Source organism: Pyrus communis, chromosome 4 (assembly GCF_041283825.1).
Source record: "Pyrus communis isolate YQ-2024b chromosome 4, ASM4128382v1, whole genome shotgun sequence".
Lineage (NCBI taxonomy): Eukaryota > Viridiplantae > Streptophyta > Magnoliopsida > Rosales > Rosaceae > Pyrus > Pyrus communis.
This window is the reverse complement of record NC_142568.1, coordinates 19,841,042-19,857,959: the sequence shown is the minus strand read 5'-3', so window position 1 is coordinate 19,857,959 and position 16,918 is coordinate 19,841,042. Positions and strand designations below refer to the sequence as shown.

The window sequence follows — 16,918 nt, the reverse complement described above, 5'->3', positions numbered from 1 at the left end:
TTAGTATAAAATATCGCTTATAATCAAATTGAATATGGTACATCAAGTGAAGTGGAGGAGAAACTTTAGCAAGAAAAAAAAGGACCAAGGAAAAGCAAAAGTCGTGGCAAGGATTTGAGCCATTTTATTACCTCCGTCCTAATACGTCAAAATTGTAATAAGATTATGTTCAAACCCCAAATCTTATGCTATGAGTCACAAGGACGACTTTTTTAGTATTTGTTCAGCCACACAAAATAGCATCTTGTAAAGTTGCAAACAAAATCATATCTAAATTATTGGAAAGAGTTAAACTAAAATAGTTTTGAATATATCATATTGTCAAAATAACGAAATGGAAAGAAAATAATGTTTGCTGCAATTTGGACTAGGTCAATCTACGCTTACCTGAACTCGAATAACCAGATTATTTTTTGGTTAGGTTGGGTTGCCATTGCTTGCGCAAATCAAATCTGATTTCTAACTCAAATACTTTAAAATCGTAATACCGAGTCGTATAAAAGTAATTATAATTAGATTAATCTCACAACTTTGTACAATCCGGCCGAGTTGCACCCGAACTTTTTCAAACTTAGAGGATAAAACGTCGACGTTTGCCGGCTGAAAAAGGTAAATTAGCAAAAGAAAAAACACCTGTGTAAGTGTGAAAGGAAGAAAGAAGGGAGAGATGGGCAAACGACAAAGACAAAAGATTCGTTTTAATTTTTTTTATAGTTTTCCCTGAAAAAACAAAAACTAAAAACCGACCGAAAATTGATAAATAAATAAATACAAATAAAAACCTCAAAAAAAAAAAAAAAAAAAAAAAAAAACATGAAATCGACAAACTCACTCGCACATATTAATCCTTCATCAGAGAAATTAAAAAAATTAAAAATTAAAAATTAAAAACCACTTCGTCTTCCCCCAACGGCAAATTGCAAGTCGTTTCGTTCTAACCACACCGTCGTTTTGCGCAACTGCGCGTACCAGTCCTGCACAATCTGATCGCCCGACATCAAACCTTCGGTTTTTTCAATTCTCCGACACCGCCATTGTTGTCGTCGTTATGGTTGTACGGTCAACCGGCGTGAGAATTTCCGGTTCGGTTTTCCTGTAATTTTTCTGTAAATTTGTGTTATTTCATGGGCGATCTTCGGGATTGGTCGCCTGAACCGAACGGCGCCGTGTTGGAGGAGACGGAGAGGGCTTCTTCGTCCTCGTCGTTGTCGTCATCACCTTCGTCCCAATTTTCATCGAATCAACAGGCCGCCGCGGCGGCCATTAGCGCCGAGTACTGGCTGCGGGCGGAGGAGGCGACGCAGGGCGTCATAGCGCAGGTTCAGACCACTGACGTGTCCGAGAGGAGGAGGAAGGCGGTCATTGATTACGTTCAGAGGCTCATCAAAAGTTCTCTTCGTTGCGAGGTCAGTATTTTTATACGTACGTATTCCGTGAGTACAAACGAATGTGAATGAAAGAAGTTGAATTTAGTGCCGTACGATGTATTGGGGCTGCAAAGGATGTATTTTTTTTTTTTTTTTTGTGTGTTTAAGAATCACAGGTTAATATAGGACAGAAGATTAATGCACTTTTAGTTTAATCTGTATGGTACCCTGAAATTTGATTGTATTGTTCGAAAAGTCGAAAATGTCTTGCTTTAGCTACACAAGACTTGGACCTTGAGTTTAGTTTATAACTAATATAGTTCATTGGTTCAATGGTTCAATGGTTTAACATCGTTTGTATGATTAGCTCGAAACTTTACTTAAATCCGCAATTATGTCTACATTTTTTGTGAATAGCTAATGTAATGTGGTTTAGCTTCAAAGATTTTTACTTTGAGTGAGTTGGGTGTTTGCATATTCAGTTTCTCATTATATTATTTGATTTTTCTCTGACTCGGGAATGGTCTTTTGGATCACAAACTTATGATGTCATGACCCTGTTTGATATTTTAGGGGGGAGGTGGAGGGGGTGTAACTACGCGGGCATTATGATTTTACTTAAAATTGTTGCAGGTGTTCCCATTTGGGTCTGTACCTCTAAAGACCTATCTGCCTGATGGAGATATTGATTTGACTGCTTTTGGTGGTATGAATGTTGAGGAGGCGCTGGCCAATGACGTCTGCGCTGTCCTTGAAAGGGAAGATCAAAATATGGCTGCTGAGTTTATGGTTAAAGATGTGCAGTTGATTCGGGCAGAGGTTTTGGCTTTTACCCCTTAACTTTATTAGAATGATGATAGGTAGAAGTTACAGTTAGTGTTGACGCTGCCATGTACGTCTAGTAAAGTTTTTGGGTTGAGTTTATGTTGTGTAACTAGCTTTTCCTTTAAATTAAATTACTACGTATGTCTATGTCATTAGTCATTATTTTGATTCTAGTTAACTCAACTTTTGATTTTCCTTTGTAAAGAGTATTTGGTTTTGTTGTGGCAGGTCAAGCTTGTAAAGTGCCTTGTGCAAAATATTGTGGTCGATATTTCCTTCAATCAGTTAGGAGGGCTATGCACGCTATGCTTTCTTGAGCAGGTAGTCATTCATACAGAGCTGAACTGAAAATGAAGTTCAATTTCTTACTTATGAATTGAATAACCTTGAACGGTATTCAATTGGTACTCTGTTGAGTGGTGACTCCACCCTCTTCTATCGTTTTCAAGTCATAGTTTTACTTTTGATCTTATGGTATGCTTTTGGTGACCTGGGTGGTTTGTGATTTTTTGGAATTTATGTCCCTTGTTATTTAGCTTCCCTAATCATATCCATGATGATTCTTATTGCATAGGTTGATCGCCTCATTGGCAAAGACCATCTTTTTAAACGCAGTATCATACTAATTAAGGCCTGGTGCTATTATGAGAGCCGGATTCTTGGTGCCCATCATGGTTTGATTTCAACATATGCTTTGGAGACTTTGGTTCTGTACATCTTCCACCTCTTCCATTCATCTTTGAATGGTCCTCTGGTGGTGAGTGCTCTAATGTTTTAGCACTAGTATCCTCCGTATCTATGACATAAATTTAACTCTCTGTTTAATGTTCTATAGGTCCTATATAAATTCTTGGACTACTTTAGTAAATTTGATTGGGATAGCTATTGTATCAGCTTGAGTGGTCCTGTTCGTATATCTTCTCTTCCAGAACTCTTGGGTGAGCAACACTTTGTTGTCTTGGCGCCATGCTGTATGGGTAAATGTGTTTAATTGAGATTCTTTGTGGTCAATTTTGCAGCTGAGACGCCAGAAAATGGTGGCGGTGATCTATTACTGAGTAATGATTTTCTCAAGGGATGTGTGGAAAGGTTCTCAGTTCCTTCAAGAGGATATGAGACAAACCATAGAACATTTCAACCAAAGCATCTTAACATAGTTGATCCGCTTAAGGACAATAACAACCTTGGCCGAAGTGTGAGTAAAGGTGAATTAATTTCCCTGTAGTCCTCCCGTTTTGTTTTTTTGTATTTTCTGGTGGAATTTTTGTATGGATTAGTTGATGTAACCTGCAATCCTAAATACAGGGAACTTTTACCGAATAAGAAGTGCTTTCACATATGGTGCTCGTAAACTAGGGCGCATTCTTTCTCAGCCAGAAGTAAACGTAGATGATGAGATCCAAAAGTTTTTCGCAAACACATTGGACAGACATGGAGGTGGACAAAGGCCTGATGTCCAAGATCCTGTCCCATTGTCCTTATATGATGGGTATGGTAGTGTGCCATTATTGGTAGGTACAGAGTCACAAGAAGATCAGACAATTTATGAGTCGGAATCTGCCTATTCTGGCGGCGTGATTGGGGAATGTGAGTTAAATCATGAGGGATCATGGAATGGTAAAGTTACAAGTGGTCATATACCTGGTCAAGGTGTGACTAGACCACATGAAAATGATATGAAACCTTATCAAGATGTTAATGGAGCACATGAAAGCAGTATGAAGGTTGCATCCCCAACAATGTTGTTGGACGAGGACAGTTCCCCAAATGGAATTGCTGTTTCCGAAAACCGTCTTACAGGAGATGCAAAAGACCTTGCTACGTCCAGATTTCAAGGTCTTACAATTTCAAATGATGCTCAAAGTCCTTTGCCGTCCAGTTGTGAAGTGAGTATATCTCTTTTAGGTAAAGTACAGCATGCACCTCATCTCTGTTCCTCTCACTCATCAACTGAAAATGGAGACATTAGCACTGGAAACCAAGATCAACTATTGCCAGAAAGCTTTGGTTCAGCTGATACTTTGGTCAGTAACCAGGATGAGAATCAGTTGGGTGGTAATCAGGAAGTTCCATCTCCTGTTGGATCTAAGCACCATCCGTCACGGTTGAGCTCTGTTGTGTGTTCCTCTGAAGACTTCTATCCTAGTTATTATCCAATGTCAAGTGGCACTACTGGAAGTCCCAAACCTTCTAACTATGTAACAGATCTGAGTGGGGATTACGATAGTCATTTAGATAGTCTGGACTATGGGCGTCGGTATTACGATTGTGAGCTAAATGTGGCGATTCCTCCCATGGCGCCTCCTCCGGTGCACCCACAGTTTCAAGGCAAGAAGCCATGGGATGTAACTCGAGAGTCAGTGCAGCACAGGCAGAATGCATTTTCCCAGATGAATGTCAATGGTGTTGTCCCTAGACCACCATTCTATCCAATGAACCCACCAATGTTGCCTAATGGCACAGGCTTTGGCAGGGAGGAGATGCCAAAGCCACGAGGAACCGGAACTTACTTTCCCAATACGGTACTACTCATTCTAAGCCTCAGAAATTTCTTGTTTTTGAAGTCATAATTTTTTAAGGTCCAGATTTTTGTCAATCTAGTGGCCATTTGAAGTTTCTGTTTTCAGCTAAATGTTTCAGTTGCTGGTCCTTTTTAGCTGAAGTGCTTTTATGCATAAAATTTTTCAGAACCATTTCAGAGATAGGCCTGTGACACCAAGGGGAAGAAATCAAGCACCGCCAAAGTCTCCACGTAACAATGGCCATGCCATGATACCACCTCTAGAGAATTATACGTCTGACAGAAGCAGTCGTGATATGTCACAACTACAAATGTCTCTTCATAAAGGTGGGGGGAAATCTGGGTCTGCAGATAGCTACACTGGTTCCCCTAGAAGGAAGGTACACACTAATGTGAATGGTTCAATGCATTCCTCTGAGAAAGTTATAGAATTTGGGGCATTGGGGCATGCCCCACAAGAGGGACCTGCAAATGGCAAACATACAAACGCTGGCTCATCGTTTGTTCAAAACTCGAGTAGTGGCCAGTCATCACCAAAGATGCAGTTGACAAAAGATGGGTTGGTTACGGATCCTAACAGGTATTATAATTCCATTGTCGTTGCTAAGAATTCTTAGCCACCGATAGTGAACACAGATAGGACTCCGTTTAACCTTTTGTTCTTGGACATGTAGGATTGCTCCACAATCATACCGTTTGAAAGATGAAGAAGATTTCCCACCTTTATCGGCCTGACAGCAGTGTGAGAATAAGGTCAGTAGAATGAAAGAGTGTTTACAGTAATTGCTAACATACCGGATTGAGCCTGTTCTCTGCCGCAGTTATTTTTTGGAAGCGTTACATATGGAGTTAGATATTCTGCTTGTTGGAAGCCATTTGTAATTCAAGTTATAAGTTTTACACCCCTTAAAAATCCCGATAGCTGTGCTCTGCACCGAGTGAGTAGTTCGTGTATAGGTTGGTTGGTTAATCGTTTTTCCCCAGGTTTTGTTCTCGCCATTGCCCCTGCCGGTTAATGTACGAACGCTGTTCAAAATATTGTTGCTGATGTTTGATGTAACTTATATTCAGAATCGCTTTAATTACACAGATGCGGATTAACTTCTCTTTTTTGTCTACTCAGTGGTGCAAAAGGGCAGTCTGCTCTACACGATTGCCCTTTGGATGGCTAATTATTTGCCCTTTTAATCTGCTTTAGGGACCTACCCTACCCCTATCACCATATTTTTGGCGTCCACTTGGTCGACTTTGGGGTATTGAGATATCTTGTTCCCCTAGCAATGGCATGGTAGAGCCAATTTGGTGCGGTGAGATTTGGCCTTTGAAAAAGAAAGGCAAGATTTGGCCTTTGGAAAAGAGAAAAAATCAAACGAAAAAGATTTGGTTTACAAACTTGTACATCATCTTTTGGAGAATATCTGCACAGGGCCCGTTATAAACTTCTAATTAAAAAAAGACGGGAATATTAAATACACAGTGGTTGGCGGATAAATCAGGGTATAGTCCACTATTATATAGAATTATCCCTAAATTTGAAATCATATGCTAATTTTTGTCCTTTCGTATCGCGTATAAATCAATATTTAGTGTCATTGGCGGTACTAATTACATAGATGATGATCATAATGTGTTTAAGTAATATGTTATCTATTTGTTAGATACTTATCATGTGGTGAATCAGTTTCACGAGAAAATATCTAAGGAGAGCATTCACATAAAATCATGATTGATTTTTGACGAATTTGGATTTGAGGCAAGTGTTATAAGCCTTCCAACATTTAATGCTAATTGTGCGGGGGCAATGCAAATGGTTCATATTTATCGGACTAAAATGTTTGGGTGATGCAGAAACAGGAAACATTCAACAATCAACAGTCAACAGTGTGCAAGCGTCGGAAGTTCCATAATTTCTCTTAGTTTTCATTCATTTCTTGTTCAATGTAATGTTTTATCCTCTCTTTTTCTTGAGACCTCTTCTTTGCCTGGGCTATTGTTTATTTTATTTGAAATCAAGCGATTTTTTTAGTTTAAACTACTCTAAAGGGAGGGAAAAGAGCAAGAATCTAGGATGCACTAGGCCGATGAAGAAAACCCTAACCATCACAGCAATCACCACTTGCTCGTCTAGACTTATTCAGGTTCAAAGAGAAAAATTCAAATTTTTTAGTCAGAAAAGGTTTTGTTTTTTAATTATAGGAGCAATCGACCACATGCCTAAATTTTAATCTTAATTTTAAATAGTTTGAATTTAGAATTTCTACTATGCTTTTTATTTTATTTTATTTTAGAGTAAATTACACAAAATTACCTTAATTATGGTTCAAACCACAATCTCATACCTTATATTTTAAACATTGCAATGTCATACTTAAACTTATGAATTCGTTGCAATGTCAGACCTCTTTTAAAACTTCTGTCAATTTGACTATTACATAATGACGTGCCAAGAGCAGGCCTTTGAAATAAAAATTAATAATTAATAATTTTTTATTTAAAAATTAAAATTAATATAATAAAAAAATTGTCTCTTCCTTTCTCCCCAGAAGTTGCCCCCGTCTCGCCTCAATCCATCATCCGTCCCTCCTCCTTCCTCATCCTCCTTACACACAGTAACCATCCTCCAAACTCTCTCCACTGTCGAACGCACTCCCGTCCCTAGTTCCGCAATCAACCATCGAATCCGTCGTCGCAGTGATATTGACGGCGATTAAAGATGCAATCGATTAATTGTAAATCAAGGGTGCAATCAACGAGATCTGTGGCAAAAATAATCTGTGGACATGGGTTTTCTTTTTTCCATAGTTTAAGTTTTCGAAGGTGGGGAGTGGAATCAACGGAGGAAAATTGCAGGAGGTTGGGGGTGGATCGACCATTGGAGGAGGGAGCGGGGGTCGACGGAGGAAGGGATGGGGCAGGGAGCTTTGCAGACTTCGTTCGTTGGTGAAGGGATGGGGCAGGGAGCTCCTCCATATTTATGTTCTCTAAGAACCCATACAAAAGTTGGATGCAACTTGAAGTGAGGAGGAATCAGCGAGGGCGGGGGTGACGGAGGCGAGGAAGTCAGCGTAGTCGTTGGAGTGGAACCGGCGGGAAAGGGGCGGTTGATCTCCATCCGAAGGGGGATGACTGGCGTTTTACGATCGGTGGTGCATCAGTGGTTCCCGGAGGAGGACGAAAATTGGTTGTGTTTAAGGACGATGAGGAAGAAGGGGAGGGAGGAGGGAGTGAGGGGAGGAACAAGAAGGGAGATTTCTGGGGAAGGGGGGTGATTTCCGGGAGAAAGGAGGAGATGGTATTTTCCTATAATTAATTTTAATTGTTAAATAAAGATTATTAATTTTTAATAATTAATTATTTTTTATTCTAAAGGAGTGGACCCACACTTGCCATTTCATTATTTAATTGTCAAATTGACAGGAAACTTAACAGAGTTCTAACATTGCAACAAATTAATAAATTAAGGTATGACATTGCAATGTTTAAAATATGAGGTATGAGATTGTTGTTTGATTCATAGTTAAAATAGTTTTGTATAATTGACCCTTTATTTTTATAGGAAAACAATATATCATCCTATCCATGAAGTTTCTTAGTTTTGTTTTATTTTCTTGCCCCCTTAAAATGAATAAATAAATATTGCTGAAGTGGGTACCTGGTATTGAACCCACAGAATTGGATCCCATCTTGATTCACTTTGCAGGGATCTACATCTCAGCCATTCATGGTGTATCGTCAGCTCAGTTAAATGGGAACCCCATGCGAAAAACAAAGAACAAGAAAAAGAAAAGGAGTAAATTGTAGCAATGGTCCCTCAACTATAATCAAATTGGAGCAATGATCCCTCAACTAAAAATTCATTGCCATTTGTCCCTCAATTTATCAAAATGTGTAGCTATGGTCATTTTCATCAATTTCGTTAGAATTTATCAAAATAAGTTATGTTGGAAGAACCATTACTACAATTGGGGTCCCTCAACTCATCAAAACGTGTAACTATGGTCATTTTTGTCAATTTCATTAGAATTTTGTCAAAATAAGTTATGTTGGAAGACTATTGCTACAATTGGGTTAAAGTTGAGCGATCATTACTCCAATTGGGTTAAAATTAAGGGACCATTTCTCCAGTTGGATTAAAGTTGAGAGACCAATGGTAATGAATTTTTAGTTGAGGGACCATAGCTGCACGTTTTGATGAGTTGAGAGAGCAATGGTAATAGATTTTTAGTTGAAAGACCATTACTCTAATTGAGTTAAAGTTAAGGGACCATTACTACAATTTTCTTAAAAAAAATAAAAATAAAAATAAAAACCCCAAAAAATGTCCTTCCTATTTTCTTTTATAACATCAACCCACCCCAACATTTTTCCACCACAATCTTCTTTTTTTCTATCCATATTATTGTTGTTTGCAAAATTTGCAAGGTTCCCATATCTTTCCAAACTCAAGAGTCTCTCTCAAACAAATCAAATCTCAATTTTTGTTTCCACAATTCTGATTGATATTAGGGTTTTTTCTACATCCACAAATGGTACCATCAAAGCACAGCCACCGATTTTTCAAGTTCAGGATTAATATTCCAGTCCCATGCTAAAGTCCTACATATGATCATTTGATATTTTAAATTTTTAGAAATTATTGGGAAAATAGTCCTCCTCCACAAGCTAGGTTCAATTAATTTCCAATCCCATTAGTTGACAAATATTATTCTCTCTTCCCTACCAAACCCTACAGGCTACAGCTCAACAGTTTGCTCCAGTTCGTCTGTCCCTTCTGAAAAAAAAAAAAAAAATCTTTGATTAGAATCGGATATAACTCTCTACTCTTCCTCTATATTTAAATTCCTTGGCACACTTCCATCTTCTACACAAATGGTTACTAAAAACTACCAACGGCCGCTTGGTGTTGTGGAAATGGCTTGGATCATGCTCAGCGTTGATTACTCGAGGCTTTTCTGGTTGCTGTTTAGAGTCTTCTCCTATGAAAATCATGAGGGAAAGCCTCGGATTTTGTAGCACGTAACGAAAAGTCTTCCACAAGCCTTATAGTTTGTTAGAGTTGAATTATGTGTTTATAATTGCTAGGCATATACGTTGTACTCGTAGTATATAATAAAGTGAAAAGCTGCTGGGACTTGTTTGTGGTCGGAGAGTTTCTGAGGTTTGCTTGATTAGTTCTTAACCATGAACAAAAACAACAGCCGGATCGGAAGCAGGTCTGCCATGGGAGGCAGGCCACAGTCACCTGCATACGTTGAAACAGATCCATCAGGTCGATATGGACGTGTAAGTTCCTTTTACTATTTCTTTTTTTTATTTACTAATTCTTTTTATATATGGTCTTTAATTAACGAGTTGCTTGGAAATATAATGTCTAGTTATATGGAGTTTTTCTTCAAAACTCTTTTGGAAATTTATATAGGGAATAAGGTTTACATGTATCTGCATGCAAGAAAATTACCTTGTTTTTGAATTCGATACCATATGATGATAAATTTTTGAAAAACTATGCATAAAACTTTTCACAAATCTTTAATAAAAAATGACGTTTTTCTAAGGAGACACTAAACAGAGCACTAACCTGTTTTATTGCCAATTTAGTGAAAAATTTTATTTTTAATTGAAGATTTGTAAAATATGTAAATTGTGAACAAACTGACCTGTCAGCTTGGTTCAAAATTAAAATTTTTAGGAGTGCTTTTAAAATGGCTGAAAGCACTTTTGGTGTAAATGTTTTTGAGACCAATCAACATTTCAATTATTTTAAAAGTACTCCAAATGAGTCCTTGTTAACATTAATATTAACATAAGTTCATATTTTCATTTACCAATAGCTTACAAGAACACGAATATAATTTATAAACCAAATGGATGGTTAAATAAGTCAGTTCCCTATGTTTGCTGGGTCAACTGTCATGTTAATTTGTACATGATATTCATTTAAATTGATTTAAAATTGAAAATGTGTCATCCGATCAGTTTTGTTAAATTAGCCCAATTGGATGATGCTGCCTGATGGATTTTTATATTCGACCCTAAATTTGTCCTGCATGCCTATTTGATGGATGCAATATGTTGGCGCCGATCGAGCTACCGAGCTCCCGGACTTTTTCTTCTGAAACAGTCTTCCATCATGCGTGCATACAAAGCTTAATGGTAATAATTTGTCTTGACCAAGAAAAATAACATAATTTGTAAAAACATGCTTCCAATGAAACTTGGAAATAGAATAATTAATTTTGATGATAATATTGGTCAGATCATTAACGCTAATTAAGAGGGCCCTTTTGTTCTTAATTAATTTTTCTATCCAAGCAGTTCAGGGAAATGCTTGGCAAAGGAGCCATGAAGACAGTTTACAAGGCATTTGATGAGGTCCTCGGAATGGAGGTAGCGTGGAATCAAGTCAAGCTTAATGATGCCTTCAGTTCGCCGGACGAACTTCAGCGCCTATACTCCGAGGTCCACCTCCTCAAGAACCTGCACCATGACTCCATCATCCAATACTACAAGTCGTGGATCGATGTTAATCGTCGAACCTTCAACTTCATCACCGAAATGTTCACCTCCGGCACTCTCAGAGAGTAATTAATATCCTCACAACTTATAATTAATTTGCACACAACCTGACTTAAATATGTTAAGGTAGTAGTTGATCATGAAGTATGGCAACTCGAACTTCTAAGTTTTAAGCTCTCTGCGCACACACGAAAAGTAAGGGTAGCAATTCACACTCAGGTATTAATTTAAACAGGTACAGACATAAGTACCAGCGAGTGAATATTGGTGCGGTGAAAAATTGGTCCCGGCAGATCTTACGTGGTCTGGCTTATTTGCACAAACTTGATCCGCCTGTGATTCACAGAGACCTCAAGTGTGACAACATCTTTGTTAATGGCCATCTAGGGCAAGTCAAGATTGGTGATTTGGGCTTGGCTGCTATTCTTCGTGGTACACAACACGCCCACAGTGTCATAGGTAATGATATCAAACTAGATCTCTCTGATTATCTTCCTAATTTTTTTTTTTTTTCAATTTTAATTTGCTTCTATTTCATTAGGTACACCAGAATTTATGGCGCCCGAATTGTATGATGAGGAATACAATGAGTTAGTAGACATATATGCCTTCGGCATGTGTGTGTTGGAAATGCTTACTTCAGAATATCCCTATAGCGAGTGCTCAAATCCTGCCCAAATTTACAAGAAAGTTACTTCAGTAAGTTTAGTCTTCACTTGATTCGCAATGTGAATGGGTGACATTACGTTACACTACATTATGTGACCTTTGCTTGCAGGGGAAGCTACCAAACGCATTCTACAAGATTGAAGATTTGGAGGCTCAGCGATTTGTAGGGAAGTGTCTGGAGAATGTTTCAAAGAGGTTACCGGCACACGAGCTATTGCTGGACCCTTTTCTAGCCTCTGATGATGGAGAGCTAGCGTCCCCTCCAAGAATCTCAATCCCCAAGTTAATTCCTAATAATGATCCAGTGGCGGAGGCGGGGGACGAGGAGGATGAGCTACATTTATCCGCCGAGGTTGATTTGGAAAGAAGCACAAACATGATCATCACTGGAAAAATGAATCCAGAGGATGATACCATTTCTCTCAAAGTTCGGATTTCTGACCTGGACGGTAAATCCTCAACCTAATATACACCTTGCACTATATGACTAACTGGTCAAGCAGATTGAAACAGACCCTTAAAGTTTATGAGTATGTAACCTTCTGTGTTGGTGATGTTTCCTTAGCAGGGAAAAATGCTAGGAACATATACTTTCCCTTTGACATCATGAACGACACTGCAATCGATGTAGCGACAGAGATGGTGAAAGAATTAGAAATCAGTGACTGGGAACCACCAGAGATCGCAGGGATGATAGAAAAGGAGATATTTTCTTTGATTCCGGGTCGCACAAAATGGGGCTCACCCCATGGTTATCATCCTCATCAGCACAGCTTTAACTATGAAGAAGAGGATGACGATGATGGTGGTGTCAACCATCATCCTTTCTACTCATTCTCTTTGTGCTCTTCGTCCCAAAATTCTCTTCATTCTTTCAGATCTCACTGCAAGAATCATCATTTGCTTCACGGTACATTTATAAAAATTAAAAAATATTTACTTCAATTAGTCTTGCTTGTCTAATATTTTTTCAAATGTATTTGATCTATTTTTTTGAAATGTAGGTGATTTGTTTATGAATGATGATGTAAGTTCTCAGAGTTCATTCGACTCCTGCAACTACTCCAACATAAATTACTACTCAGGCAATGAAGATGATCTCCATGACGTGAGCTTCGGAAAGGCTACTCATAAATCTACTCGGTTTTGTCCTTCAGAAAGCAGGGGTGCAAATTCTTACAAACAATGCAATTCACAACTAGATAACCAGAGACCTCACAAATTGAATCATCATCAGGAAGGGAAATTACCCAAGATTCAATCACTCATCGACGTGCGCAGTCAATTGTTGCACCGGTCACTGGTGGAGGAGGTAAACAAGAGGCGGTTGTTTAAGACTGTTGGGACAATTGAGAACGTTGGTTTTCAAACACCAGGAAGCTAGCAGTTGTAGTTTCCTTGGGAGGCAAGTTACAAGGTTCTTTACACTTGCAATGTATTTTGAAGTGGACAAGCTCTTAAAGGAGGAGTTACGGGCTTTAAGCTGTGTAATGTGGAGATTATTTACACAGAACGAGTTCAAAACGTTTGATTTAATAAAAGAATGTCATGTAAATAGAGAGTTATACAATAACATTATATTACCGAAACATAACTTTACAACAATAATAAATTTGTTTCACATTAGTCGTCACAAAATTTGAGCCAATAGCATCTCCAATGCCACTATGGCCCATGAGTTCCATGACACCAAACTAATGAGAGAGGATCATCGCCGGATCTTTTTTCTGAGGACCTGAGGATCCTCTAATTACATTCGTTTATCGTACATTGTGTGATCAATTTTTGTCAGGTGTTATTTATATTCAATTTTAAATAAAAAAATATTACAATGATTTCTGACCGCACGATGTACGATAAATTGATGTGATTAGAAAATCCCCAGAATCCTCATTCCAAACTAACAACTCACAAATTCAAAAGAATCAGGATCCTCTTTGTGAGGATCTCAGAGATCTGTGAATCATGTCCGTTCATTGTACATTGTACATCATGCGGTTAGAAATTATTTTAAATATTTTTATGTAAAATTAAACATAAACAATACTTGACAAAAACTAATCGATATACGATGAACATACACAATTTGCAAATCTTCACCATTCCCACCAAAAAGATCCGGTGAGGATCCTGTTGGAACCCAAAAGTCCAAAACACGTCCAACGTGCAAGCAATTAAATTAAATTATATTAAAGAAAAAGGTGCCACCCTTTCATGTTTCATATGAAGAACTGATCAATCCACCTCACCACTGAATACTGATCGCCACTCCGATTCAGTTAGCTGCTATCCTAAGCCCCTATGGCTATAATGCGCGGCAAGAGCCGCTTCACCATGGCGGTCCCACCTCCCTCTCCGATCCCAACCGGCAGAGGCTCCCGCTCTGCGTCCAACGAGAACTTCACCCAATTCGTCGACAAGTGCCTGCAGATCCCCGAGCTCATCGCGTTGCCGCCTTCGGCCTCCGGCACACGTCACGAACTCCCCGCCGACGTCGACTTCCGATCGCTCTCCCCCGAGTCCGTCGCCCGGCTTCTCGCCTCGGCCAAGCAGTTCGGCGCGTTTCGGATCAGCAATCACGGGATTTCAGCCGAGGAGTTGGGATCGGTGGTTCGGAAAGCCCAATCTGTTTCCGGAAATGGCAGAGTAATCGGGAAACGCTTCGTTGAACGCATTGGGAATCGGGAGGAGATTAAATGGCGCCCACAGGTATCGGAGGACAAAAGATATCGAGACTTTTGGTAATTAAGCACCACGAAACACTAGTCATATTTATTGATTGCAAACGGAAGTGTTTTTGGCCCTTATACAATATTCTGAAATCGTTAAGAGGATGACTTTTTTCGGAGTGTCATTAACAACTTCTGGTTACAACGTCTCGAATTGCTACTTTGCTCCGAGGCGCAATTTGCTATTGAATTATTGTGTCGTGTGAATTAACATTTACTTACAATTTTTCGCATACGCATAATTTTTCCAAGAAAATTATTGTAGTAGAAACTTTAACTTGTCACGAAAGAATTGACTGAGTTAACTGTAGGTGAAAAATTGCAACTAATTAGTAAGGTGATATATTGCATCGAAATTTTAAAATGCGAATTGTAACTCGAGTAAACATTTGTGTGACGACTTGGAAAATTCCGAATTTGCAATTAACCAAGTTTAGGGAAGTTCATAACTTTTTTTGTTCATTGATTTGCAGCAACAGTATGGAGAAGGTTGCAAGAAAAGTTCAGGCAATTGCTGAGCAGCTGAGCCAAGTTTTTATAGGAAATAAAGAAAATCAATTTGAGGAGATGGGAAGTGAAATGGGAAACGTAAAGTTATTAAGATACAATCACCAAGATCATTCCATGGGGCAAAACCCTAGTTATTTACAGAATGAGATAATCAATGGCAGTCAAATTCACATGCGTGAGAGCGATGATGAACATGTTTTTTGCCTTCACCTTCCGCTTGAGCACTCTCAGTTTAACCTCGGATCAGAGGGAGGCCCTGCATTGTTGTTTGATGCGGGGCCGGAGACTCTAGTCATCACTGTTGGAAGGCAACTAGAGGTAATTTTGCTGAGCTCTTGCTTCATTCATTTAATTTAGAACTCGCTTGAGACTTCTTATAAGAAAAATATTTATGCCTACAAGTATCTTTGTTGAAAGTGAAGAAAGTTTAGGTTCTAACATAAAATTAATTCACAATATGAAGAGTAACACAACTTACTTATAAGCTCGTTTAAGGTTGCCCTTTCCATCAATGTGTGATTCATTCTCAACAGAAAGAGTTTTAATTACAAAGAGGTTGAATTTTTTTTTTTTTTTACTAAAACGCTTAGTAGTATGTCCTTAAAAAGAACGAGCTAAGGTGATTTTCTAATAGAACTAAAAACACATTTAAACCCTTGATATATACTTGTAATGATAATTTCCTATCAAACACTGTCAAAAGCATTTTTGGTTTTTTAAAAGCTTATTTTTTTCACAAAATTCTGAAATCAGTGTCACACGGATGTTGTTCATGTATTAAGCTAAGCTCTAGCCCTCCAGCTATTGGCATTTTGCATTCAGTGCCCAAAACTTACGTTGGTTTTTCTTTATTTGGAGCATGCAGGGATTTAAATGTGTTTCAGGGGAAATGATCTTTGTCCCAGACATCAGTAGAAGCCAAGCATCTTTCTCCATACAACTCAAAGTTCCACTAGTTTCAAATTTTAGAAAGAATTGTAAGACAGTTTCCATTGCTGATCAAATCGTCATTGCAGTCATTCTATATGTACTATACAAGATTGTTGTATTTACATACACACACCTTGTCACTTGATAGAAAACACTACTTGAGATAATTAATTGGTTTGAAGATTTTAATGATTTATCTCTCTTTTTTATCAACAAACTTATACAAGGATACAGTGATCGTGTATATTATGGGATCCATAGCTTGATGGGTTTTTGGTTTGTTCAAACCATTGGATTGTATTTTATGTGCAGATTTAAAGATTTTGTGTTGCCAGTTTGTCAATTTGTTGCTGGATTATTGCATTTCAAGATTTTATATATTGTGTTGTGAACTTGTAAAACATTATATGGATTGTGGAGTTGTACAAGCTACTAGTTTTTATTTCTCGGAGTTGGAGCATCTCTTGTACCAAGAATTAACGTAGTGACCATCTACTGTGGACATGACATGCAATAAACCATAAATGTATATCGTGTTTGATAATACAACTATAAATAGTTATTCGCTTATGTTATTGTTAACCTTAAAAATTACAAAGCCTACGTGGCGCGCAGGCCGAGTAACTAATAAGCTAACTACGTCCTTCGGTTGAATGTGGGGCATGCCAACTCGTCGGCTGAGCTCGACCGAGGAGTAAAATTTGTTGATGTTGCGTTGAGCACGTTGCTGACTTCTTTATCTTGCGACTGCGACCGAGGAAGGAACACTCTCGGTTTTTGGGTTCTAGAGCCTGAAGACAAGGCTGCTAGTTCTGCGAAGTTCACAAATCGTCGACGCCCGATTCGGTCAC

General features: G+C 38.5%; 3 protein-coding genes across 5 annotated transcripts; all 3 read left to right on the top strand.

Annotated features, from left to right (window-relative positions):
* Positions 1 to 843: 843 nt before the first annotated feature.
* Positions 844 to 5,818, top strand: LOC137722643 (uncharacterized). Of its 2 annotated transcripts, XM_068461692.2 has the most exons (9): positions 844 to 1,406; positions 2,001 to 2,186; positions 2,421 to 2,513; positions 2,767 to 2,949; positions 3,028 to 3,130; positions 3,212 to 3,397; positions 3,498 to 4,714; positions 4,881 to 5,293; positions 5,388 to 5,818. In XM_068461692.2, the coding sequence occupies exons 1-9, from the start codon at positions 1,125 to 1,127 to the stop codon at positions 5,446 to 5,448; spliced, it is 2,724 nt and encodes a 907-aa protein (XP_068317793.2). In that variant the 5' UTR covers positions 844 to 1,124; the 3' UTR covers positions 5,449 to 5,818. The 2 variants fall into 2 exon arrangements, with proteins under 2 accessions (XP_068317793.2, XP_088548943.1); XM_088692817.1 differs by lacking the exon at positions 2,001 to 2,186 and having other exon boundaries at positions 978 to 1,406.
* A 3,262-nt stretch (positions 5,819 to 9,080) lies between these two features.
* Positions 9,081 to 13,453, top strand: LOC137723087 (putative serine/threonine-protein kinase WNK5). 2 transcript variants are annotated; one of them, XM_068462242.2, is made up of 7 exons: positions 9,081 to 9,996; positions 11,029 to 11,294; positions 11,465 to 11,688; positions 11,771 to 11,928; positions 12,008 to 12,347; positions 12,467 to 12,808; positions 12,903 to 13,453. In XM_068462242.2, exons 1-7 carry the CDS (start codon positions 9,895 to 9,897, stop codon positions 13,280 to 13,282), a joined length of 1,812 nt encoding a protein of 603 aa, XP_068318343.2. In that variant the 5' UTR covers positions 9,081 to 9,894; the 3' UTR covers positions 13,283 to 13,453. The 2 variants fall into 2 exon arrangements, with proteins under 2 accessions (XP_068318343.2, XP_068318342.2); XM_068462241.2 differs by having other exon boundaries at positions 12,464 to 12,808.
* Positions 13,454 to 14,077: 624 nt separating this feature from the next.
* On the top strand, positions 14,078 to 16,259 carry LOC137722114 (uncharacterized). Its single transcript, XM_088692017.1, has 3 exons — positions 14,078 to 14,639; positions 15,101 to 15,455; positions 16,003 to 16,259. The coding sequence occupies exons 1-3, from the start codon at positions 14,200 to 14,202 to the stop codon at positions 16,210 to 16,212; spliced, it is 1,005 nt and encodes a 334-aa protein (XP_088548143.1). The 5' UTR covers positions 14,078 to 14,199; the 3' UTR covers positions 16,213 to 16,259.
* Positions 16,260 to 16,918: the final 659 nt, after the last annotated feature.

Excerpts from the sequence above, each read along its gene's own strand:
- LOC137722643 (XM_068461692.2), top strand. The coding sequence starts at position 1,125 with ATGGGCGATCTTCGGGATTGGTCGCCTGAACCGAACGGCGCCGTGTTG. Across the intron at positions 2,187-2,420 it reads TGCAGTTGATTCGGGCAGAG|GTCAAGCTTGTAAAGTGCCT; the intron begins GTTTTGGCTTTT and ends TTGTTGTGGCAG. Across the intron at positions 3,131-3,211 it reads TTCTCTTCCAGAACTCTTGG|CTGAGACGCCAGAAAATGGT; the intron begins GTGAGCAACACT and ends TCAATTTTGCAG.
- LOC137723087 (XM_068462241.2), top strand. The coding sequence starts at position 9,895 with ATGAACAAAAACAACAGCCGGATCGGAAGCAGGTCTGCCATGGGAGGC. Across the intron at positions 11,295-11,464 it reads ACCTCCGGCACTCTCAGAGA|GTACAGACATAAGTACCAGC; the intron begins GTAATTAATATC and ends TAATTTAAACAG. Across the intron at positions 11,689-11,770 it reads ACACGCCCACAGTGTCATAG|GTACACCAGAATTTATGGCG; the intron begins GTAATGATATCA and ends CTATTTCATTAG.
- LOC137722114 (XM_088692017.1), top strand. The coding sequence starts at position 14,200 with ATGGCTATAATGCGCGGCAAGAGCCGCTTCACCATGGCGGTCCCACCT. Across the intron at positions 14,640-15,100 it reads AAAAGATATCGAGACTTTTG|CAACAGTATGGAGAAGGTTG; the intron begins GTAATTAAGCAC and ends ATTGATTTGCAG. Across the intron at positions 15,456-16,002 it reads CTGTTGGAAGGCAACTAGAG|GGATTTAAATGTGTTTCAGG; the intron begins GTAATTTTGCTG and ends TGGAGCATGCAG.